General features: G+C 44.3%; 1 protein-coding gene across 6 annotated transcripts in view; it reads left to right on the top strand.

Moving 5' to 3' along the window:
• TIMM44 (translocase of inner mitochondrial membrane 44) overlaps nucleotides 1-26,642 on the top strand; it is a 443,715-nt gene that overhangs the window by 254,132 nt on the left and 162,941 nt on the right. For all 6 annotated transcript variants that reach the window (XM_056572218.1, XM_056572200.1, XM_056572226.1 and 3 more), the window contains exons 9-10: nucleotides 21,128-21,252; nucleotides 25,143-25,193. In XM_056572218.1, coding sequence (XP_056428193.1) covers nucleotides 21,128-21,252; nucleotides 25,143-25,193 — 176 coding nt within the window. The remainder of the gene's footprint in view (nucleotides 1-21,127; nucleotides 21,253-25,142; nucleotides 25,194-26,642) is intronic.

Below are 26,642 nucleotides of genomic sequence, written 5' to 3'. Positions count from 1 at the left end.
CCAACTACTCTACATTATTGCCTACCAGGAGATGGGGACATATGGTAGCATCACCTATATATAGTATGGTACTAACTGTTATGTCTCTAAATGTAAATGGACTGAATGTGCCGGCAAAACGCTCTTATTTATGGGCGGAGGCAAAGATAACTAATTGCGATGTCTTGTGTGTACAGGAAACGCATATCCTTTCGCAGGATGCTTTCAGGGTTAAGCATAATAGTTTTCCACATGTTTTTCAGTATCACTATGATACGAAGTAGAGGGGAATCTTGATTGCGATCAAGAATACTGTTGCATTCACCCTACTCAACAGTGTAATAGACCCACATGGTAGATACATAATTTTAGTCTGCACTATAAATAATACGGTTTATACAATAGCTTCTATTTATGCGCCTAATAAGGGTCCCACACTAAACCAATTTCAATATCTAAGCTTATCCATAGAGAAGAGCTGTATGATACATGGAGACTTCTCCACACCACGGAGAAAGATTTTCCCCATTACTCTGCAACATATAATTCATATTCGCGTATAGATTTGTGCTTAGTGGATAGGACGGCTCTGAGGTTTTTAAAATCTGCGACTATTGAGCCACTTAGATGGTCAGATCATGCCCCACTAGTAACAGTATTGGATGAAAAAGAGGCTTCCACACCAACATACCTATGGAGGTGTAACGAATTTCTTATGAACCATACGCAGTATGGAATGGAGATAGACAAAGACTTACATACATATTTCACAATCAGTGCGACATCTGACATATCTAAAACTACAATTTGGAATGCGCACAAAGCTTACATTAGAGGTAGTTTTATTAAGCTAGGACACGCGTACAAAAAAATTAAAAACTGAACAGCTAGATACTCTACTAACTAAGCAACGTACGCTTGAACAACAAAATAAAATAGCGCCATCCAATGATATAGCAGCAGAATTAAACAAGGTGAGATCTGAAATAAAGACCCACTTCATAGAACAATATGCTAAATCCCTTCATAAACTTAAAGCTAAGTATTATGCGCATAATAACAAAGCAGGTAAATTACTTGCCAACAGGCTAAAAGAGAGGCAAACAAAATCTAGGATCCCTTACCTGAAAGACGACTTTGGTGGGGGGAAAATATACCATCCGCAACTTATAGCTGACAAATTCATGAGATATTATGCTGGACTATATAACTTAAGCGCAGGAAATTTAGTTCGTGCTCCTACTGAGGAGGACATAAATACTTTTTTGAGAACACTAAAACTCCCACGTTTATCCTCCATACAGCTGTCTTCCCTAAATTCCCCTATAACTCAGGACAAAATAAATAAATTAATTACCTCTCTCCCCCTTGGTAAGTCACCGGGCCCAGATGGTTTTAGCACGGCCTATTATAAGCGATTTCGTACTACTCTTCTCCCCCATCTACATGCGTTCATAGCACACGCCTTTAGCTCGGGTGAACTTCCTAAAGAAAATCAATCCGCTTTAATTGTAACCCTTCCAAAACCGGGTAAAACTCCTGATACCCCAAGTAATTTCCGCCCTATATCACTACTAAATGTAGACTTAAAAATATTTGCCAAACTGCTTGCATCCAGAATGGTTGCATCCAGAGATGATTACATTACATACCTAGGTGTCAAACTGACCCCTTCCTTTGACGCGCTGTTTAGACAAAACTACACTCCTTTTTTAATTGAATTACGTAAGGAATTGGACAATTTAGGTAAATATGAAGTGTCTTGGGCGGGGAAAATAGCAGCTTTTAAGATGCTGCTACTCCCTAAATTATTATATTTATATCGTACATTACCAATCTCCCTCCCAACCTCGTACCATACTCAACTTAAATCATTACTGAACAAATTTGTTTGGTCATCTAAAAAAACAAGGGTGTCGTGGGGAGTGATGTGCCTAAATAAACAGAAAGGGGGTATTGGATTGCCGGACCTACAGAAATATTATAATGCCACTCTAATCTCCCAATTTAAAACTCTTTGGTCAGATGTCCCGCTATGCCTTGGATACAGATAGAAAGCACATTAGCAAATACAATACAACCTAGAACTGTTTTGTATCTTTCACTGTGGGACCTGAAGATGCCCCAGAACATGTCACCTCTGACCCTGGCTGGGTTAAAGTGCTGGACAAGGCTTCACAATAGTCATGGTGCTGTGCAGCTCTCCTATCCAATTCACATGCCCCTATCCATAATCGCTCATGCTAGTCCTGACCTAGATGTATCCTCCTGGATCAGGTGTAATGTTACCTGTCTTGGTGACATATGTAAGAGAGGTGTGATGCGCCCCTTTACTGATCTTTGCTCCACTTACGCAATATCCACTAATGATTTCTATAAATATCTACGTATTAGACATATCCTAGAGTCAAGTAAATCCAGAGTATGGTGGTATTCTCAGGAAGGTTTTCGCTTATTTCAATTAGCAATAAAAGGCCTTCAACCTATATATACCCTCTTGGATACGCAAGTGGATTATTTTAAAAGGACCCCCTTTGTTAAATGGGAGCAAGAACTAGCATGTACTATATTGGATGCTGAGTGGGTACAATCAGCGAAATGGATGTCTAGATCCCTAGGATGTGTTTCACATTTAGAGGCGTTTATCAAAAATGTTCCCAGAGACTTCGAACCTATGTTGGAGGGGATGTGGTCAAATAGGGACTCTATACCATATACTATGGCGATGCCCGAAAATAATCCGCTTTTGGGAAAATATAGAGGTAGTATTAAAACGATTATTCGGATTAACGGGGTCTTTATCCCCCAAATTAGCCCTCCTCTTGGTGGGGGTACAAGACCTGCCAGTATCAATGAGAATTCTAATTTGTCCTAACCATAGCTAAATTGATTAAAACATGTAGATGGAAATCTGACGAACCACCATTAGTGACAGAAGTGGTCTCTCTTCTTAATGTTGCCTATAAGTATGAAAGAGCAATAGCATACTCAGAAAGCTGCGTAGATAAATTCAAATGTACATGGATTACTTGGGAAATCTCTGAATACTATGTACCTTGACTGTAACAATCTCTAATTTTATCTTTTTTGTCTTTAAAATGTCTCTCTTACTCTACTTTACTAACACGAAGGCGATGAGAACTTGTTGATGTCTATATGCTTATATGTTTTCAACATACCTGACATAAGTTGTTTAATGTATTCTATATGTTGTTACATTTGGGAAAATACTCATAAAAAGATTTAAACGAGAATGTTTGGGAGTTGTGGTTTTGCAACAACTGGAGGCACACTGGTTGGGAAACATTGTCTGTTTCCTAACTTAGTGTTTCCCAACCTGTGTGCCTCCAGCTGTTGCAAAACTATAACTACCAGCATGCACTGACTGTGCATACTGGGAGTTGTAGTTTTTCAACAGCTGGAGGTCCCCCCCCCCCCCCTGTGGGCAGGGGCTTACAGGGGCTTACAGTGAGTATCAGGCTGCAAGTTTGCAATGCGGCAAATTTTGCGCGGCAGCTCAAATTCGCAGCGGGAAACTCGCTGTAATCCCCCGCCCGTGTGACTGTACCCTAAAAACACTACACTACACTAACGCAAAATAAAATAAAAAGTAAAAAACACTACATATACACATACCACTACACAGCCCCCCTCCCCAATAAAAATGAAAAACGTCTGGTACGCCACTCTTTCCAAAATGGACCCTCCAGCTGTTGCAAAACAACAACTCCCAGTATTGCCGGACAGCCGTTGACTGTCCAAGAATGCTGGGAGTTTTGCAACAGCTGGAGGCACCCTGTTTGGGAATCACTGCCGTAGAATACCCCTATGTCCACCCCTATGCAAATCCCTAATTCAGGCTTCAAATGCACATGGCGCTCTCACTTCGGAGCCCTGTCGTATTTCAAGGCAACAGTTTAGGGCCACATATGGGGTATCGCCGTACTTGGGAGAAATTGCCTAACAAATTTTGGGGGTCTTTTTCTCCTTTCACCCCTTATGAAAAGGTGTAGTTGGGGTCTACACCAGCATGTTAGTGTAAAAAAATAATTTTTTTACACTAACATGCTGGTGTTGCCCTATACTTTTCATATATAAAGCCCCCCAAAATTTGTAATGCAATTTCTCCCCACTACAGAGATACCCCATATGTGGGCGCAAAGTGCTCTGGGGGCGCACAACAAGGCCCAGAAGGGAGAGTGCGCCATGTACATTTGAGGTGATTTACACAGGGGTGGCTGATTGTTACAGTGGTTTTGACAAACGCAAAAAAAACAAAACCCCACATGTGACCCCATTTCGGAAACTACACCCCTCACGGAATGTAATGAGGGGTGCAGTGAGAATTTAAATAAAAAATTTTGTACAGCCCGCTGTTCCAAAGATCTGACAGACACCAGTGAGGGGTAAATGCTCACTTTACACCTTGTTACGTTCCTCAAGGGGTCTAGTTTCCAAAATGGTATGCCATGTGGGGGTTATTTTGCTGTCCTGGCACCATAGGGGCTTCCTAAATGCGACATGCCCCCTGAGCAAAATTTGCTCTCAAAAAGCCAAATATGACTCCTTCTCTTCTGAACATTGTAGTTCGCCCATAGTGCACTTCAGGTCAACTTATGGGGTACCTCCATACTCAGAAGAGATGGGTTTACAAATTTTGGGGGGTATTTTTCTGCTATTAACCCTTGCAAAAATGTGAAATTTGGGGGGAAAACACACATTTTAGTGAATTTTTTTTCTTCTTTTACGGATGCAAAAGTCGTGAAACCCCATGTGGGGGTCTAAAGGCTCACTTTATTTCTTGTTACGTTCCTCAAGGGGTCTAGTTTCCAAAATGGTATGCCATGTTTTTTTTTTTTTTTTTCTGTTCTGGCACCATAGGGGCTTCCTAAATGCAACATGCCCCCCAAAAACCATTTCAAAAAAACGTACTCTCCAAAATCCCCTTGTCGCTCCTTCGCTTCTGAGCCCTCTACTGCGCCCACTGAACACTTTACATATGAGGTATGTGCTTACTCGAAAGAAATTGGGCTACAAATATAAGTATAAATTATCTCCTTTTACCCCTTGTAAAAATTAAAAAATTTGGTCTACAAGAACATGCGAGTGTAAAAAATTGAGATTGTGAATTTTCTGCTTCACTTTGCTGCTATTCCTGTGAAACACCTAAAGGATTAAAACACTGACTGAATGTCATTTTGAATACTTTGGGGGGTGCAGTTTTTATAATGGGGTCATGTGTGGGGTATTTCTAATATGAAGACCCTTCAAATCCACTTCAAACCTGAACTGGTCCCTGAAAAATTGTGAGTTTGGAAATTTTGTGGAAAATTGCTGCTGAACTTTGAAGCCCTCTGGTGTCTTCCAAGAGTAAAAACACGTAAATTTTATGATGCAAAGTAGACATATTGTATATGTGAATTAAAAAAAATTATTTGGAATATGCATTTTCCTTACAAGCAGAGAGCTTCAAAGTTAGAAAAATGCTAAATTTTCAAATTTTTCATCAAATTTGGGTATTTTTCACCAAGAAAGGATGCAAGATACCACAAAATTTTAAAATGTTTAAAGTGACAGTGGTCAGATGTGCAAAAAATGGCTGGGTCCTTAAGGGGTTAAGGATATTAGAAACAGGAAACTAAAGCATCTCAAAAACGGAAACTGAAGCCGATCTGCACCCGAACATTAACAATCATCTGCACCCGAACATCATCTGACAGACAACAGACACCAAAAATCAGACACACACACACACACACACACACACACACATACTCCCGGAGTAACCTCCCACCTCACCTAGTTATAGAGAAATAGCACACTACCAAGGAGAACTCAAACGCTCCGAGGGGACCACCAATTCACCTCAGTAACCAAGGCATCCAGACTTTGTCAAACTTCTTTGGTCATTTACGACTACTATACATTGGTACATATTTATTAACCAGATTGAATCAGCGTGCTATAAGGAGAGGAGAGATATCCTTCCATGCCGTGATCAGGATCTTATGGGCACAGAACAAGAGAAACCGTATGAGCAGGAGCCTATGGGAACCTCAAGCTAGATTATTAATAAGGCTAGGTTCAGACTACGGAATCTCCAGGCAGAACATTTCCGCCTGGAGATTCCGAGTGTGGCCAGCGGACACTGCAGTCTCCAATAGATGCAATGTGTTGTGCGCAGATTTCCGCCTGAAGAAAGAGCAACCCCTTTCTTCAGGCGGAAATTTCAAAGCGGAATTTCCGTTCACAAATTCCGCTTCACAAATTCCGAAGTGTGAATTTGTGAACGGAAAACCATTCACTAGCAAGCAGAATTTCCGCCTGCAATTTCAAAGCGAAATTGCAGGCGGAAATTCCGTAGTCTGAACCTAGCCTAACAGATATACAACAGGGGAAAACACAAAGGGAAACTCTAAGTGATCCGTCAAGAACTGCATCACTTCTGTCTAGAAGGGTTCCACACAAGGACAGCTCCACATAGCGTGTAGAAGAGAGCCCACATCCGCGCGACACTTAAAACAAGAGTCAGAAGCAGAAACCCCAATACGGAACAGCTTGACTGGAGTGTAATATAAGCGTAGGATCAGTCTAGCTTGAATAAGCATGTCCCTAGCACTGACCACCGTAGGGTAATAGGTTGTAATAACCTCACTCCACCGGTCCTCAGACAGATCAGGAATATTCGCCACCCACTTTACAAAAGCCAACCCAAACGGGTCAGGGCTCACAGATTGAAGTAAAGCATATGCCTGAGTCAGAGGTTTGGGAAGGTCAGCGGTACCCAGAAAAAGCTGGAGTCACATCAAGGGAGCCAAACTGCGCCATCACCGCATGCCTCAGCTGGAAGTACCGAAATTGGGCACCCCGAGGGAGATCAAAGCGGTCACGTAGTTCGGAGAAGGAGGGGAAAGAAGGAAATTCCCCAAATAAATGCAGAGTGAACTTGACTCCATGATCACTCCAGAACCCGGCAGCCTTCAACTCCTGAAGGTGCTCAAAATGAGGGTTTCCCCACAGAGGTGCTCTAGGAGACCTCACCGGCAACGGGAAGTGTCTGAAGACCACCGACCACACCTCAGCTACAGTTTGAATAGGGGCCAGCAACCTAGAATTAAGTGTATCTGTACAGTGTATTGGTCAAGGTTTCACACAAACCCATCAGAGCTTCCGCAAGGGCAGTAGAGGCATTTGCCAGATCCAGGTAGATCCACCAGGCTGCATAAACCAATTGAGATGCTAAAAAATAATCATACATGTTAGGAGCAGCTAAGCCACCCTTCTGTTTAGGTGCCTGAAGCAACGCCTAACCCAATTGCGGTGATTTATCCTGACAATAAAAGGATTTCAGGGTGCCACTCAGCTTAACAAAGTATTTCTTATGAGGAATTACCGGAGAAAGATGGAAGAGATACAAAAACTTAGGAAGGTATATTATTTTAAAGATGGTAATCCTGCCTGGTAAGGAAAGAGACAAGGCCTGTAACTTGACTGACTCCAACGACAAAACCGAATCTAAGTTCAACCTTACATAGTCCCTAACACACGCAGAAACCTCCACTCCCAAATATCTGAATTGAGAAACTGTTTACAACCCATTAGGAAGAGGCGGAATAGGGTCCGCAGCCCAATTAACCTTGAGACCGGAGAGAGTACTAAATTTGTCTGAGGACAAACAAGGCCCCTACGGAGCCTTGAACATCAGCTAAATAAACCAGCTTGTCATCTGCGTACATGGAGACCTTCTCCTCTAAGGAATCCCTACACACCCCCTGAATACAAGAGGATGATCTGGTGGCCGCCGCCAATGGCTCCACTGCTAGGGCAAACAAAAAAGGAGATGGGGCAGCCCTGCCTAGTACCTCTACCCAGCTGGAAGGTTTCTGAAACCTCTAAATTAGTGTGCACCCTGGCTCTAGGGCTATCATACAACAAATGTACCCAAAGGACCCCCAGGACACCGCAAAGGTACACCCATTCCACAGAGTCAAAGGCCTTATACACATCTAAGCTAACTACATATCCCCCGGAGGCAGCCCCTTCCACAGCAGCTATGTTGAGATGTAAGCGTCGTACATTAATATCAGTGGCTCTCCCTGGCATAAAACCCGTCTGGTCAGGATGAACGATAGCAGCTATGACCCTTCGTAACCTATTAGCTAATATTTTAGCCAAAAGTTTGATGTCCACATTAAAGAGGGAAATAGGTCTGTAAGAGTTAGGCAATGTCAGATCCTTTTCTGGTTTAGGAAGAACCATGATAAGAGCCTCTCGCATGGAATCAGGGAGTCTTCCAGTCTCCATAGCCACTCTAAATAAGTTCTGTAGAATAGGTATCAGCCATTCCTCATTCGCTCTGTACCAATCACCAATCATCCCATCCAACCCCGGAGTTTTCCCCCTCTGTAGAGAAGCAATAGCCACAGAAACTTCCTCATCAGAGAAAATGGTGTTTAAATCTGCTGTCTGAGCTGCAGTCAAGGGTGTAAGAGGCAATCCCTTCAAAAAGAGTACCAAATCTTCCGGCACAACCGACAAGTGCCATGTGTATAAAGATCAGCATAAAAGTCCCGAAACACAGTATTAATAGCAATAGGGTCCGACTCCAAAATCCCAGAAGCCCCCCTAATACAAGGAATAGCGACCACTGGCCTACTCTCTTTAGCCAAATAAGCCAATAACCTGCCATTTTTATCCCCGTATTTGAATATGGCCACTTCCCTGTCCACCAACCGTTTCTGAACCTTTTCTCTCTGAAGGATCAGGAGGGCCCTCTGGGCCTTTAACCATTGACGTTCAACATCAAGAGAAGGATCCCTCACCACCTCTGCTTCCAAAACCTCAATCTCTACCTGCAGTGCATGTTCCCTAGCGGAATATGTGGCCCTCCTACCGGCAACCCCAGTCATAAAAGCCCCCCTAACATGAGCCTTATAAGCATCCCATTGCACCAACTTGTCATGGTGAGACCCATTATGTTCCCAAAAAAATTGTGTGCTTCCAGCAAGGATGCCGTCACCACCTCCTCCTGCAGCCAGCCAGGATGCATCCGCCAGACTTTAGAAAGACTGGTGAGGGCCTAGACCCAAGGATAGTACAAGAGCTGAGTGGTCTGAGATCCCCCTAGTGGTGTATATAACATCTCTTACCAAAGTAGAAGATCAGAGGAGGCATAAGCCATATCTATCCTGGAGAACGATCTATGCACCGCTGAGTAAAAGGGGAACAGTGGGTCAGACAGATGCTTCCATTGCCAAATTTCTGTAAGAGACATCGCAGCACTCCAGGAATTAAGTCCGGGAGAGCCGGGATTCGCTGCACCAGTGCGATCGACACTCCAATCTGGGACCGCATTAAAGTAACCTATAAGGAGAACAGGCAGAGAGGGAAACGTCAGTAATTTGGATGTAACACATTCTAGGACATCAACACAAAAAGGAGGGGGGACATACACAGACACCAAAAGGAAACTGAAGGCATGTAAGGAACATTGAAGGATCACAAACCTACCAAAAGAGGAAGAATAAGTGGAATGATACCCCCTCGCTATCCAAGCCCGTTTCAAAGCAAATATTTTCTGACCAGTAAGATGTGTTTCTTGTAAACAAATCAGATGTGATGACTGCTTCTTAACAAAATTTAGGCACAGAGCTCGCTTAAATTTGGAGTTAAGGCCTCTAACATTCCAGCTCACAATGCGAAGTGAACCCATTATCAATACCTAAAATATCTAATTGTAGCAGGACCACCACTGGTCCAAGAACTTACCCCTGCACAGAATAGCTCCTGAGTAGTTGTAACACCGCACAGAAAACACAATGCCATCTCCCTACATTAACTAACGGAATGGGAAGCATAAGAGGACTTGCGCTGATGCACCACAGGATCAGTCCGGAGGCGCAGCATCCACCCATTGCAGGACCTTGGCTGAAGACGTGAAAAATCTAGTAGTGGCATCATCCACCACTCGAAGACAAGCCAGGAACAGCATGGCATAGCGATATCCCTTAGTGCGGAGTCGAAGGCGCACCTCAGTGAACTTGATTCTTTGTTTACGAAGTTCCGCTGAGAAAGCTGGATAGAAGGCAACTCTACTTCCATTATTGCGCACCTCTCCTTTTATGCGGACAGCTCACAGGATTGTGTTACGATCTTTGGAGTGTAGTAACTTTGCAAGAAAAGGTCTAGGAGGAGCTCCAGGAGGAGGAGGCCTACCAGTTACCCTATGTGCCCGTTCCACTGTGAAGTAGGGTGAAAAAGTGTCAGCCGGCAGGATCTCTTTCAGCCACGACTACAGAAATGCCACAGGGTCAGACCCTTCAGCCTTCTCCGGAAGGCCCACCAGGCGAATATTGTTGCGCCGAAGTCTATTTTCCATGCCCGGTCCAAAACAGTTTTCACTTGTCACTGCAAAGAAGCCATTTGGTCTGGCAGGGGGTGAAGGGTATCCTCAACTGTGGAAACTCTGTGTTCCACCTCTTCCGTGCGTTCGCGTATTTTTTGTGTCTCCTGCTGAAGGATTACGAAGTCCTGTCGCAGCTCATTCACCTTCAAGATCATCAGAGTCTGGAAGGAGATAAAGGCCACAAGCAACTCCGTAAATTTCTGATCCACCGAAGCAGCAGGACACATAGTATGGTGCGGAGAGCATTGCCTCTCAGGGCTAGGAGAGCCAGCAAATAGCGAAGAAGTCTGCTCAGGAGACTCTCGACCCACCACCTCTGGAGGCCTAGAAAACTGGCTAAGAGCCTTGGCAGCATGAGCAGAGACCTTGGAAGCCAAAGGTGTGGCAAGACAGGAGTCTTGAGTGCCCACTCGCTTGAGTGTGCCTCCTCCGAAGAGGCCTCATCCTCCGAGGACAGTCTAGCACACCCACCCCCCCCCCCCCCCCCCGCATTTTTTTTTTTTTAGACTTCTTTGACTTGCCCAGCGGACCACCCATAATGACAACGCGTGGTACAGAGAACAGTCCAGAGATAAGTATAAGCTCTGCAGGAGACAGGTAGTAGATGATAAGTAGCGCAGCAGCACAGCCCGTGTAAGAGACGTAGAAAAGCGGCACCACAGCAGGCTCCACGAACCGGAGCCTCAAGAAGAGCACTATAAGTCCCAGCAGCCCCCGCAGTCAGGGTATGAGATGTAGAAGAGAAGCACCATATCAGGCACCCAAGGGGAGAGCAATGCAGGCATACACAGCAGGTCTCAGCAAATCCACCGGCCATGGCTATCCAGGGGGATGTTCACAGCTACACTCCTCAGACGCAGTCTTCAAGGGGGAGGCACCACAAGTTCCAGCAGTGGAGGCTGACAAAGTCCAGCAGTGATATAGACAGGCACCCACCTCAGCTGCAAGCCAGGCTCCCGGCACCACAAGTCCCAGCAGTTCTTCTTTGGGCACAGGCAAGCTGATGCCAGATATCAGTGTGCCAGGTGGACAGTCCTTCTAGTCAGCACTACACAAGTCCCAGCAGGCCCTCCCCACAGGATATAGATAGGTCAGATGATGGATAACTGCAGCTGCTCAGTTAGAGCAGGGAATCCCTGCACAACCCCCAGAGACGGCCCGACACTTAGCAGATGTCAGCGGGAGTTTCCATGGCAACCTGGAGGCCACGCCCATGAAGCAAGTGGTAATGGCCGCCGCTCCCCCACGCGTAGGTCTCTATTCAGGCCCCGGGCCTGCGACCAGCCCGTTCCTGAACCCCTTTATGCTTCCTCCCCAGTACCTGCCGTGCCACACAGTGTCTCCGCCGCTCCCGGGCCGCAGCCACACTGCTCCACCAGCACCGCTGCCAGCTGCCTCTGGACCACACTGGACAGCCACCACGAACCCAGAGTAGATATCGGTGAGTCAGGGCCAAAGGATAAATGGATTTTCAGGGTAATGAGAGCAGGGTCAGCAGGAGCACTGCAGAGTGTGACCGCTCAGCTCTCCATCCAGGCCACGCCCCCCATCCTTTCTTGAGAAAGAAGATGTGCAAATAGACCCCGCAAATATAATACAGAACCCAGCTAAGAGACAGATCTCCAAACTTTTCTTAAATTCTTTATGAGGAAGTTTGCACAGAGATCTAATTTGCCCTCCACCAGTATTGTGAATAGCCCTGATGAACTCCTTAAGTATGTCTTTGTGCCTTACTACGAAATTTCTGAGTTAAATTTTATTGATGACGAAACAGCCACTGTGAACTGGAAATACACAGTCATTAAAAACACATACATTTTTATAGCTTTCTTTACAACTGTCTATGCCAGACTAGAGCTGTACATGCTTCTGGACAGACTACAGGACAGGTGTACCTTATCATGATACCGCTTCTGTAATTTTTGTGCACAAAGAGGGTGATTGGAACCCACTATTAGACGATTACTTGGGCGAATTAACCAGTGAAATGATACATACATCACAGAGTTTTGTATCTGCCATGCCAAAAACTTATGGCTACAAACTGAACACTGGTAAGACGGTCCTAAAGGTTAAGGGCATTACACTAAATACCGCAAACATACAATATATCAATTTTGATAGGCTAAAGGGCTTAGTTTTGGAATTTATTCATAATCCAGCCCCTGAAAACCAAAAATGCATAACAGTGGAGCAACCGGGTATTGTTAGGCATAAGATGCAGTGGGAGATTGAAACAAGACCCCTGTGTAAGACTCAAAGTCAAAGAGAAACGATTTAGAGGATTTTACAACATTACCATTTGGTATTTAATGTAGTCGTCACACAGTTACGCCCCTCTTTTTCAGACGTGGTTGCAGACCTTTTTAACCCCTTAAAGGAGTACTCTAGTGCAGAGTATTCCTGCTCCGTCCTGCCCGGGCTGCAAAATAAATGAAAATGAACCATCACTCACCTCCCTGGGTTCCCGCGGAGCGCCACTACAGCTGATTGGTCCTCCGGTCCATCTCCTTCATACTTCCGGGTGTAACGAAGCATCACATGGCGCTCAGCCTATCGCCGGCTGAGGCAGAACATCGCAGTGGCCGGGGATAGGCTGAGTGCCATGTGACGCTTCGTTACACCCGGAAGTATGAAGGAGATGGACCGGAGGACTGATCAGCTGTAGTGGTGCTCCGCGGGAACCCAGGGAGGTGAGTGATGGTTCATTTTCATTTATTTTGCAGCCCGGGCAGGACTGAGCAGGAATACTCTGGACTAGAGTACTCCTTTAAGGTTTTTCAGTTTTTGCACTTTCGTTTTTTCCTCCTTACCTTTTAAAAATCATAACCCTTGAAATTTTCCACCTAAAAATCCATATTATGGCTTATTTTTTGCATGACCAATTCTACTTTGCAGTGACATTAGTCATTTTACCCAAAAATTCACGGCTGAACTGAAAAAAAAAATCATTGTGCGACAAAATCGAATAAAAAATGCCATTTTTGGGGCTTCCGTTTCTAAGCAGTGCATATTTCGGTAAAAATGACACCTTGTCATTCTGTAGGTCCATACGGTTATAATGATACCCTACTTATATAGGTTTGATTTTGTCGTACTTGTGAAAAAAATCATAACTACATGCAGGAAAATTTATACGTTTAAAAATGTCATCTTCTGACCTCTATAACTTTTTTATTTTTCCATGTACAGGGCGGTGTAATGACTAATTTTTTGCGCCGTGATCTGAAGTTTGTATCGGTATGATTTTTGTTTTGATCGGACTTTTTGATCACTTTTTATTAACTTTTTAATGGTATAAAAAGTGACCAACAAAACGCTTTTTTGGAATTTTGGGATTTTTTTGCGCGTACGCCATTGACCGTGCGGTTAAATTAATTATATATTTTTATAGTTCGGACATTTACGCACGCGGTGATACCACATGTTTATTTTTTTTTACACCGTTTTATTTTTTTTATGGGAAAAGGGGGGTGATTCAAACTTTTATTAGGGAAGGGGTTAAATAACCTTTATTAACACTTTTTTTAACTTTTTTTTTTGCAGTGTTATAGGTCCCATAGGGACCTATAACACTGCACACACTGATCTCTCATGCTGTGCTGTGATCAGTGTTATTGGCGCTTGACTGCTCCTGCCTGGATCTCAGGCACGGAGCAGTCATTCGTCGATCGGACACCGAGGAGGCAGGTAAGGGCCCTCCCGGTGTCCTGTAAGCTGTTCGGGATGCCACGATTTCACCGTGGCGGTCCCGAACAGCCCAACTGACTAGCCGGTATAGTTTCACTTTTAGTTTAGAAGTGACGCTTCTAAAGGGTTAATACCGCACATTGCCGCGATCGGCGATGTGTGGTATTAGCCGCGGGTCCCAGCCGTTGATGAGCGCCGGTAGTCGACGTGATGTGATGTGGGGTCGCAGCGCGACCCCGCTTCATATCGCGGGAGCCAGCGCAGGACGTAAATATACAAAAACTCACATATTGCAAACCCCAGAAAATATTGTTTGGTTTTATGCATGTTGGCAAAAATTGTACGATGACCTGTCTCATTCTTTCCCAAACATTAGATTTATTGAAGGCTTGCCACATACATTTATAGATGATGATCTCTTCCCACCAGACAAGTTAATGACCTCATGGAGAGCGCTAGCGAAAATAACAAAATAGAAAAAGCATTTACCAAGTATGTTCATCACAGAAATCTTAGTATATTGTATTTAGTGCAAAACATATTTTGACAGGGTAAAAAGAGCAGAACCATAAATTTAAATACCAAGTACATGATTATTTTTAATAATCCTCGTGATAACTTGCAAATTCTAACATTAGCGAGACAAATGTACCCATGGAAAACAAATTTATTTTTAGAAGCCTTTGAGGATGCCACAAGAGAGCCTTGCGGTCATTTACTAGTTGATTTACGTGGCAATACCACTGAACAGTATCGTTTAAGGTCGGGGCTCTTCCCTCCAGCTTTACCAGCGGTGTATATACCAAAGAAAAATAGCTAAAAAAAGTAATGCTTTCACTTTGTAGTGCATTCTATGCGGTGTACATAGTACCGGCAAGATTTCTGAGAGATTGACGAAATTGGGCTCTCTTAAAAACCCTGGTGAAGGCTACTCCTTCGGTCAGAAAATCTATCTTGCGTCACGCGAGTGATGATTTAATAACAGCCATAGGGGAAATTGCTTTAAACATCTTAAAAGGTCATATACCTCTAAAAGACCGCAAGAAAAATATACTAAAGAAGTGGGGTAAAGCTATAAGGAAGCAGAGTGATAAGACCCTGCCCATAAAGAAAAAGAAGCGCTTAGTGAATCAGACTGGTGGGTTCATAGGTCTGCTGTTGGGGTTTGCAATTCCATTAAAAAAGAGCCTGCTTTTTAACAAATAATGGAGCATACAGAGAAAATGTACTTGGTGCCCAAACACGAACTCAACAAGATAAATCAGGCCGTTACACCTACATCTAGCATACGGCAAAGTGTAATACATCGTCTTGAGTGCAATTAGCGATGTTTTACAGCATGGCGATTTCCTGATGACGTGAAAATTAAACGATGCACAGATATACTGCAAAAATACTTGATTCTTGCTAAACAGGATATAAAAGAGTTAGCTTCTTTAAATATTATTACAACAACTGCTCCTGGTCCTCTACAATTGACAAATTCCACTACTGATAAAAGTGATGATTTGAATGAGATTGTGAATAATGTCAATCCCAGGTTTAAAAGAAATGCAGAGCTATTATTAAGCTCCAGAACAGAGATGTTACGGTGGGGAGTGGTAAAGGTGAATTTATTTACAAGGGTAATGTGGTTCCTGGATCTAATATGGTGGACTTGGTGCGAAACACAACACAAAGTCACGGATTGCTCAAAAGCAAAATTTCCCCTGGATGGGAAGCATTTATCTGTGCCATGGCTGAATTAAACATACCATCCAGTGTTGTGGGTAATTCAAGCATTAGAGAGATTCTGGATGAAATAAAAATGGAGTTAAATGATCCTACAGGAACTGCAACTCCTAAACGAGGAATATATCTTAAACCTTCTACACCACCAGTGCTAACACAGGGAGGTTTACTTCCTAAAAAAAAAGGACATTTTTACAAACTGCCTGGTCAACTTTGTGAATATTATGTATATTAATGACCTATATTTTATTAAATATTGTTATATTTATAATGCCCTAAACCAAAAATTTCTTTTTTATTATCTGTTATTATTTGTATTTTATCTGTTCAATAAAGCTTTTTAAACTTTACATTACTGGTCCGTTTGATTATCTATAAAGGGAGATATATATGGGTGGTGACCTGCAACCATGAGGTTTTCAGCCATTCCCTTTAGACATGTCCAGACATGTTTATACATAGAAATCTGCGCAATATAGCCTCCGCCTTCTACGTCACAATGGGGCGTTATTACACAAGACATGTCCGGGCTTGTTGGTATAGGCGTATGCATAGAAATCTACGTAATTTAGCCCCCGCCTGCTATTACACAAAGCACACACTATGAAGCCTATGCTATTCATTCAGAAAGATTTCGCACCATGACTAGCACGCCGTATATACATCTCTCCCCTAAAAGTTTAGTAGTTTTAGGTTCTTATTAGAAATATAGTTGCGTGTCTGTGAATCGCTTTTTCATAATATACTGAATGAGCGTTGTGTGTCTGTGAATCAGTGTTAGTATTTTTAATCTACCACATAGTAAAAATCCTATTGTAAATTGCTATGCGGTATAATGTGTGGCTGTCAATGACTGATTTATTTTGGTAGAGATGAAAATGTGATATAAATGCTGCTCATAACAAAATAAGCAATCTGTGGGGTCTCTATGTTACTGATAGTTAATGTGAATGTGTTTCTGTGTGATAAGCTGGGGAGGGGGCGTGGTAACTGTGAAACACCACCGGAAGGGGCTGGCTGATGTGTTGGGATTTGGGACTGGGGGGCGTGGCACCTGTCAACCAACTTCCGGTGACAGTTTGACGAATTATATAGATGCTCTACTACTTTTGTCACCTCAAATGCACACACCGGTTAGGTGGGGAGAGAGCCCTTCACTTTTGAGGCAGCTTGCAATCTGCCAAAGCTATTGACTCTGTGACCCATCACCCATTTGTTTTTTTATTTTTTTGGGGTGGGAGTGGGGGGGTCAAGATATGAGCGGTATTATGAAAGAGGTTTTTTCATTTTTTTTTTTTTTTTTTTTTGGGGGGGGGGGGTGTTTGGATTTAAAATTTGGAAGACAATGTATTCTGTACTGATACATTGGAGTAGAATTCTGGGAAATTTAAATGAGGGAAGAGGATGAAAAAATGTAGTACTCCATGAAGCAATCTTTAACGCAGAGGCCCGGATGATCGGTGTCACACTGAGTGGTGGTGTCCTTCCGTATCCCCCTCCTGTGACACACTGCATTTCTTATGGGATTGTCCCTTCTTTCCAGTGTGGGGGGGCACTGGTCTTTCGTGGTTGCCAAAGATTAGGGCCTTTAGAACTTCCTCTTGGAACTGCAGGTATGTCCCTGTGTTGTCAGTGTACTGGGACAGTACAAAAGAGTTGTACATGGCAACCTGTACCATGTAGACCGCAACTTTTTTGTTACATGTCTGTGTTTTCCACATGGCGTTATATGGCTTGAAGACTTGTTTAGAGTGATAAACTCTCCCCATATAACGATTGTAGTCCAGAATACAATCTGGCTCAAGGACCGTTGTTGTGGTACCTCGCACAGGGACAGGGGTGCAGCAGTTACCATGATTTGTGGTCTGCATAAGGACATCCCTCTTATCCTTATACCTGACCAGCAACAGGTTTTCATGGGTAAGGGCACGGGACTCCCCTGGGCCTAAGTGACTAAAGGGGATAGGTTGGGAGGCCTCTTTGATTCTTCCACAATGTCCCACAAGCGACTGTGGATCTGGCATGGAGGGATGTGAACAGAGGGATACTGGTATAAAAGTTATCCACATACACATGGTAACCCTTATCCAGCAAGGGGTGCATAAGCTCCCAAACAATTTTCCCGCTTACACCCAGAGTGGGGGGACATTTTGGGGGTTCAATATGGGAATCTCATCCCTTGTACTCTATAAACTTGCAAGTGTACCTTGTGGTACTCTAGCAAAGTTTATACATCTTCATGCTATGGATGGGATATATTGTGGGAAGCTGAGTCTACCCTTTAAAGCTTATGAGAGACTCCGTAATAGAGACTTCCCTTCCAGGGACATAGGCCTCTCAAAATTTGGCCCGGGGTAGACATGCCGCATTATTAGCATAATGCAAACATTTCTGAATGGCCTCGAACCGGGGACATGTCATGGCCATACTGTAGAGTGGGGTCTGGTAGAGGAGGTCCTCACTCCAGTATTGCCTGACACTTGGTTTTTTAACTAGGCCCATATGTAGCACGAGGCCCCAAAACTTTCTCATTTTGGCTGCATCGACTGGGAACCAGCCATTGGGCCTAGCTGAAAAGGAGCTCAGGTCTGTGGTGACGAACTGTTGGGCATAAAGGGTCGTCTGGTCAACCATTAGATTGACAAAGTAGTCACTGAAAAAAAAACTAAAATAGTCCATTTTAGTGAACCCGACAATGTCAGTCTTGATTCCTGAGTTGCCAACAAACTCGGGAATCACGGGCTCATTGTCCTCTGGCTCAGTCCACACAAGTTCGCCAGTACGGGGCACCAGTAAACATGGCTGGGGGGTCTGACTAGTATGAGCGCCAGGGGGACTCGTACTAGCATGGGGCACAGGGTCAGTAGCAAGGGAGGTTTGAGGTTCCGCATGGTGGCGTCATCAGAACTAGAGGATGAGGAGGGCGAGAAAGATAAAAGGAAAGTGGCATCTTCCTCGCTCTCACTGTCACTTTCAGTGTCGGGGGCAAGTAAGTCATATGCCTCCTCCTCTGAAAACCCCCTGTGGGCCATTTCCCTACACTGATGGGGGGGGGGGATGTTTATGTATAGAGCTGGGCAGTGTGACCAAAAATGTATACCACAGTATTTTTCTAAATTATGTGTGCTTCACTGTATTTAATGGTATTTGTGGTCTGGGGGGGGGGCTTCCTCAGTGTAGTGTCAGGCTGCCGGGGGTCCATACCATGGTAGTCGGGGTCTTGGTCAGGTCACCCAGTGACTCTCCTCCATGTCTCCACAGTTATTCTCGAGTTTCCCGCACCCGCCCAGAAGTCAGGTGCCCGCCGGGAGTTGTAGTCCCCTCCCAGCTCCTCACAGTCTGTTCAGTGCGGCTCGGACGATACTTCCCAGAGAAGCTGTGTGCGGGCAGCTGTTTCTCTACGCCATCATGCATTGGAGTTGGTTGCTATGGAAACGGTATTGCGGTATATGAAAACTTCATATTGCAAGACAAAAACACCAGTATTCGGTATGAATTGGTATACCGCCCAGCTCTTTGTGTGGGAAAACTTTATTGGTGTGTGTGCTGCATGTGGCGTGGTGCTTTCTAACCCACCACCTAACAGAAAAAAATATAAAATAAAACTAAACTGAAAATATATATATATTTTTTTTAAGGACTTCTAGCGCAAAAAGCCTTGCACCCAAAAAAAATAATTTACCTTATCAGTGGTGTGCACACTGATAAGGGCTTGGTGGCAGCAGGGGGCGCAGGAGTCAGTTGGGGGTCCGGCCCAGAACAGTGGCTGGTGGAACGAACACCCTCATACAAATAAGCACGGGAGCAGGGAGGGGGGGGGGGAAACGCTGAAAGCACCCCCAAAAAAGCACCTGCCTAAACCCCAAAAAAAGCTGATAAAATACTGACAGCGGACAGGGCAAGCCTCACACAGAGGTACGGTCCGTCCACAGAGCACTGGTCTGCTGCTGGTGGCACGAACTGCCTAAAAGGTGCAAAAAAGAAAATAAAACAAGCCGATATAACCCTGAAAAAGTGCCTACACCACAAAAAAATGCTGATCAGTATTACGAAACTGATCAGCGGTGGGTGGGAGATTAGCTAAAGGTAGCCGGCCACTCTTTTGTACGGAAGATGGTCTGGCCACACGATTAGCGAAAAAAAATTTATAAAAAAAATCTGTACCCCAAAAAAGTCTGGGGGCAGGCCACAGCGACCCTGTAGGGCCGGGTCACACAGCTAAAGGTGTTTTGGACCTTCGGACACCTACAATGGTGGTATGCTGCAAAAAAAAAAAATTGTTTTACCACCTAAAGATTGTCCCTGCCTACCCTAAACTGTCCTTAATGGATGGCACAAAAACTGTTCCAGATTGCACTGAGGGAGGAGATGGCAGCACAGGGCTCCGCTTGCTCTTCAGTTCAGAGTGTGGTGGGCAGAGAGGGGCAACGTGCGTTAACCCCCTTCTCCCTGCTCCTCATTACCGTGATTGGTGTGGTCGTTCCTACCGCCTACAGCTGGCCTGGGGGGTGGCAACACTGCCACCTCCCAGTACAGTACGGAGGGTGAATGGTGGTATGTCATACACCACAGATCACCCTCCTTTTCCAGGTCATCTGGTCACCTGAGACCCGAATGACCTGGAATCTCTGCAAATCGCCGGTCTGAATTGACCGGCAATTTGCAGCGATCGCTGACACAAGGGGGAGGGGGCGTCTAGGGGTCTCAGGACCCACCCACAGCGATGTGCCAGGATGCTTGCTGCGAGCGGCAGGGACTGGAAAACGGCAGGGCATACCTGTACACCCTGAATCCTTAAGGACTTGGGAACGGGGGCGTACAGGTTCATATATTTTCTGTCTGACCACGGTGCTCTCTGCTGACACCTCTGTTCATGTCAGGAACTATCCAGAGCAGGATAGGTTTGCTATAGGGATTTGGACTTGCTCTGGACAGTTCCTGTCATGGATTACCCCTTTTAGTTTAGCAACAAGAATGAACAATCTGTAGTAGAACTGAGAAACCAAAAATGATCATAACAGATGTATAAAGGATAAAGCATGACAGGTCTTCAGTATTGTATAAGCATATGTCCTGGTCATGATTTTGACACTCTTCAGCTATAAGTGCCTGGATCCATAGACAACATCAAGTTTCAGTCACCGTCTTCTGTAGACCTGTTGTATATTTCACTTTTAGTTTTGATCGTGCTTTGGTTTGATCTATAATTATTGTTTGTTTGTTTATTCTTTTCAGCTACTATTTATCAACTGCTGAGACCTGAACTAATAGTTAAAAGATATTAAACTTTATAAGCATTCTTGTCTTTTTATTTTATTTTAGGGGGAATGTTTTCTAAAACTGAGATGTCAGAGGTGTTAACAGAAATTGTTAAGGTGGATCCAAATTTTGATAAAGACGCATTTTTGAAAATGTGTGAGAAAGATATAATTCCAAACATCCTGGAGGTAAAAATGTGTTCCCTTTTCTATTTCTGTTGGTGTACATTAATATCGAAGGCATGAAAGACTAAAATGAATTAACTCCTTGGGGACGGAGCCCATTATAACCCTAAGGACGGGAGCATTTTTTGCAATTCTGAACACTGTCACTTTAAGCATTAATAACTCTGGGATGCTTTTAATTTTCATTCTGATTCCGAGATTGTTTTTTCGTGACATATTCTACTTTATGTTAGTGGTAAATTTTTGTCGATACTTGCATCATTTCTTGGTGAAGAATTCAAAAATTTTATGAAAAAATAGAAAATTTTGCATTTTTCTAACTTTGTAGCTCTCTGCTTGTAAGGAAAACAGACATTCCAAATAAATTATATACTGATTCACAAATACAATATGTCTACTTTATGCTTGCATCATAAAGTTGACATGTTTTTACTTTTGGAAGACATCAGAGGGCTTCAAAGTTCAGAAGCAATTTTTCACCAAATTTCCAAAATCTGAATTTTTCAGGGACCAGTTCGGTTTTGAAGTGGATTTGAAGGGTCTTCATATTAGAAATACCCCATAAATTACTATTCACAGGAATAGCAGCAAAGTGAAGGAGAAAATTCTAAATTGTACACTCACATGTTCTTGTAGACCCAGTTTTTGAAACTTTACAAGGGGTAATAGGAGAAAAAGCCCCCCAAAATTTGTAACCCAATTTCTCTCGAGTAAGGAAATACCTCATATGTGTATGTCAGGTGTTCGGCGGGCACAGTAGAGGGCTCAGAAGGGAAGGAGCGACAACTGGATTTTGGAGAGTGAATTTTGCTGAAATGGTTTTTGGGGGCATGTCACATTTAGGAAGCCCCTATGGTGCCAGAACAGCAAAAAAAACGCCATGGCATACTATTTTAGAAACTACACCCCTCAAGGCACTTAACAAGGGGTCCGGTGAGCCTTAACACCCCACAGGTGTTTGACGACTTTTCGTTAAATTCGGATGTGTAAATGAAAAGAAAAATTTTTCACTAAAGTGCAGTTTTTTCCCCAAAATTTACCATTTCTACAAAGGGTAATGGGAGAAAAATCCCCCCAAAATTTGTAACGCAATTTCTCCCGAGTACAGAGATACCCCATATGTGGCCATAAACTGTTGCCTTGAAATACGACAGGGCTCTGAAATGAGAGAGTGCCATGCGCATTTGAGGCCTAAATTAGGAATTTGCAATATGGGTGGACCCGGTTACAAGGGTGGGGCTTGTCTCCTCCAAAACCCTACAGCAGTGTTTCCCAAACAGGGTGCCTCCAGCTGTTGCAAGCCTCCCAGGACAGTCTATGGCTGTCCGGCAACACTGGGAGTTGTGCTACAGCTGGAGGCGCCATTTAGGAAACACTGCCGTATGAGACATTTTTCATTTTTATTGGGGGGGGGCGACATGTAAGTGGGTGTATGTGTAGTGTTTAACTTTTTATTATTTGTTAGTGTAGTGTAGTGTTTTTAGGGTACATTCACACAGGCAGGGGTTCACAGTAAGTTTCCTTGAAGGAAACCCACTGTAAACCCGCCCGTGTGAATGTACCCTGTACATTCACATGGGGGGGGGGGCGCCCCAAACCTTCAGCTGTGGCAAAATGACAACTCCCAGAATGCACTGACAAACCATACATGCTGGGAGTTGTAGTTTTACAACAGCTGTAGGCACACTGGTGGGGAACCACTGAGTTAGGAAACAGACTCTAGCTCAGTTTTCCCAACCAGTGTGCCTACGGCTGTTGCAAAACTACAATTCCCAGCACGGCCAGACAGTCAGGGATGCTGGGCGTGTAGTTCTGTAATATCTGGCCCTTCAGATGTTGCAGAACTACAATTCCCAGCATGCCTGGACAGTCTGGGCATGCTAGGAGTTGTAGTTATGCAACAACTGGGGAAGAACAGTTTGGAGACCGCTAAGTGGCCTCCAAACTGTAGCCCTCCAGATGTTGCAAAACTACAACTCCAAGCATGCCTAGACTGGCCAGGCATGCTGGGAGTTGTAGTTCTGCAACATATGAAGGGCCAGATATTGCAGAACTACATGCCCAGCATCCCTGACTGTCTGGCCATGCTGGGAGTTGTAGTTTTGCAACATCTGGAGGGCTACAGTTTGGAGACCACCGTATAGTGGTCTCCAAACTGTGCCACTTCAGATGTTGCAAAACTACAACTCCCAGCATGCCCAGACAGTCGGTGCATGCTGAAAGTTGTAGTTTTGCAACTTCTGGAGGACCACAGTTTAGAGACCACTACAAAACTACAACTCCCAGCATGCCCAGACAGCAGCTTTTAGAAGGCCACAGTGAAGATCACTTATCGCTATCTTCACTGCAGCCTTCTCCGACGCACTTTCCGGCCGCCGCTCAGATGATGACGCCGCTGCTCCGGGATGCCTCCGCAGGTCCGGGTAAGCCGGGCCATGTTCCCCCCCCCCCCCCCTCGCCGCCCGTGTTCCCCCCGCTCTGTACCGACTTGGATCGGTGGGCAGAGCGGGGGGAAATGCACTCTAACCCCCCTCTCCCCTCCTGCCATTGGTGGTCAGCCTGACTGACCAATGGCAGGGGATAGGAGGGGGTGGCAAAACTGCCACCTCGCTCCTATCCTTTAGGCTGGTCGGAGCTGTCTCTGACAGCTCCGATCACGCTTATTTTCCGGGAAATCGGGTCACCAGTGACCCGATTTGTCCGGATCGCAGCAAATAGCAGGTCTGAATTGACCTGCGATTTGCTGCGATCGCCAACATGGGGGGGGGGTCTCAGGATCCCCCTAGGCATTGCCACGGGATGCCTGCAGGCATTCCAGTCCGATCACCACCCTGCGAGCGGCAGTGATCGGAAATACGGAGGGCGTATGGATACTCCCTCCATTAAGTGACGGGACGCGAGGGCGTATGCATACGTCCCCAAGGAGTTAAAGGGGTACTCCATCGGAATTTTTTTTAAATAAACTGGTGCCAGAAAGTTAAACAGATTTGTAGATTACTTCTATTTAAAAATCTTAATCCTTCCAGTACTTATCATCTGCTGTATGCTCCACATGAAGTTGTATTTCTTCCTGGAGTTCTTTTCAGTCTGACCACAGTGCTCTCTGCTGACACCTCTGTCCATGTCAGGAACTGTCCAGAACACAAAGAAATTCCTGTAGCAAACCTCTCCTGCTCTGGACAGTTCCTGACATGGACAGAGGTGTCAGCAGAGAGCACTGTGGTCAGACTGAAAAGAACTCCAGAAAGAAATACAGGTTCCTGTGGAGAATACAGCAGCTGATAAGTACTGGAAGGATTAAGCTTTTTTAAATTGAAGTAATTTGCAAATCTGTTTAACTTTCTAGCATCAGTTGATTTCAAAATGTTTATTCGAGTACCCCTTTAAAGGGGTATCCTGGCTTTATACATTTTATCCCCTATCCAAAGGATAAGGAAAAAAATATATGATCGCAGGGGTCCTGCCACTGGGGACCCCCGCAATCTCTGTGCAGCCCCAAGCATTCTGTGTTGGGCGCTGCCTCCGGGACAGGGATGTGACATCACGGCCACGCCCCCTAGTGATATCACACCACACCACCTCCATTCATGCTGTCACGCCAACTCCCATAGACATGAATGGAGGGGGTGTGACGTGACGTCACTAGGGGGGCATGGCCGTGATGCCACATCCCTGTCTCGGAGGCAGCAACTACATCTCCAATGATTAATTCTCCCCATTGTTCCTGTTGCTAATTTTTAACACTAGTTTTTAAAGTATTGTTATGTTTTTGCATTTTGTTGCTCTCAAACAATGTTTCAAGGCCTTAAGTTTGCATTTTGTGGTGTCATGTTTTTTTTTAAATTCTTTATTATGCATATTTATATATATATATGTAATATTTATTTATACAGGCAATTGTAGGAGGTGATCTTGATGTCCTCAAGGACTGGTGCTATGAAGCGGTAAGCTTGCACTTGTTTATAAACATGCTGTTAACTGTACTGTATGTTTAAAGGAAGTCCAAACAGAAAGTGATCAGTGAGAGATTTAATGCCTAAGATCAAGTACAGGTAGAATAAGTACAATGTAAAATGTTTAAACTATTTTTCGCAGTGAAACGCATTGCATCTTGGTCAATAAAGAATTTTATCTCAAGCTTCCGCACCTGGATTGTGTTTGTTCTGGTCAGCGCCACGCAAATTCCTGCTACCTCCGAAGTTGTGCTTTGTCTCCATAAAAATAAAGTGATGATAACCTCTCCCAATCCCCCTGCAGCTGCCATACGGCTCCAGGTCCCTACTTATCACTCCTCCTTCCATGTTCCTGTTACACATTGTCCCCACAGAAACTGGCCCAATAGCTAATCACTGGCAGAGGCAGGACACTGCTGTAGCCATTATTTGGCTGAGTAGGACAGTTCTGCTGCAGTAATAGCCACAATCCAATGTATGTGACGTTAGTATGCACCACTGGGGGTTAATAGACCTGCACAATAGTGAAGCTTACCTAATCCCACATTTCATTGCATATTTGTTCACAAACGCACGCCACACAGAAAAATTTGCTATTTTCATTATTTATATCTCTTAACAATACATGCAGAAAGTCTTTACAATGTATGCTCAGTGTGCTCACAGTTATTTGCAGAAAGTTCAGCGAGTCCTGTGTTTCACTCCAGGAGAGCTAAAATTCAGGCACTCTTGTGCCGCTGCAACCATTTAGGGGGTCACACTCTTTTCTCAAGCATATCCCGAGTGCACCCGCCACCACATTGCATGGGTATGTAATTCTGCAAGACTACATCAGCTCGGAAAGAATACAGTAAGACGTAGGTGGGGTTTCCTTAAAAATAATTTCAGGGACCTAGGCTACAAGTTTAGTGGCTCAGAGTGGCTTAGAAGCTGGTGTAGGAAGGAGAGGTTTGGGTTCATGGAGATCTGGGCCAACTTCTCTGTCACATACAGGCTCTACCGTCTGGATGGGCTGCACCTCAATGGGGAGGGTGCAGCTGGGCTCGAGAAGAAGATGACCAGAAGGGTGCAGGATTGTTTAAAGTAGGAGTGGGGGGGGGGGATCTATAACATAGAGGGGGAAGATAGTGTAGATAGGGACCTGGTTAGAATACGTTAGAATAGTTAATAGGGATATGGTTCATATGAAGAAAAAAAAAACATACACCTTTAAATTGCATGTTGACTAATGCCAAAAGTCTGACCAATAAAACTTACGAACTGTAGTTGATAGTGTCTGATGAAGAGTGTGACATAGTGTGTATAACAGACATAGTTAGACGATAGCTGAAGTCCAGTCTGACGACCACACTTTGGGAAGATATATGGGGGAAAAAAGGTAATTTGGGGTCTTTATGAGTAAAAATATATGAAGATAAAAATAAACAAAAATTCTAATGT

This window comes from Hyla sarda, chromosome 1 (assembly GCF_029499605.1).
Source record: "Hyla sarda isolate aHylSar1 chromosome 1, aHylSar1.hap1, whole genome shotgun sequence".
Taxonomy (NCBI): Eukaryota; Metazoa; Chordata; class Amphibia; order Anura; family Hylidae; genus Hyla; species Hyla sarda.
This window is presented reverse-complemented; position numbering and strand designations above follow the sequence as displayed.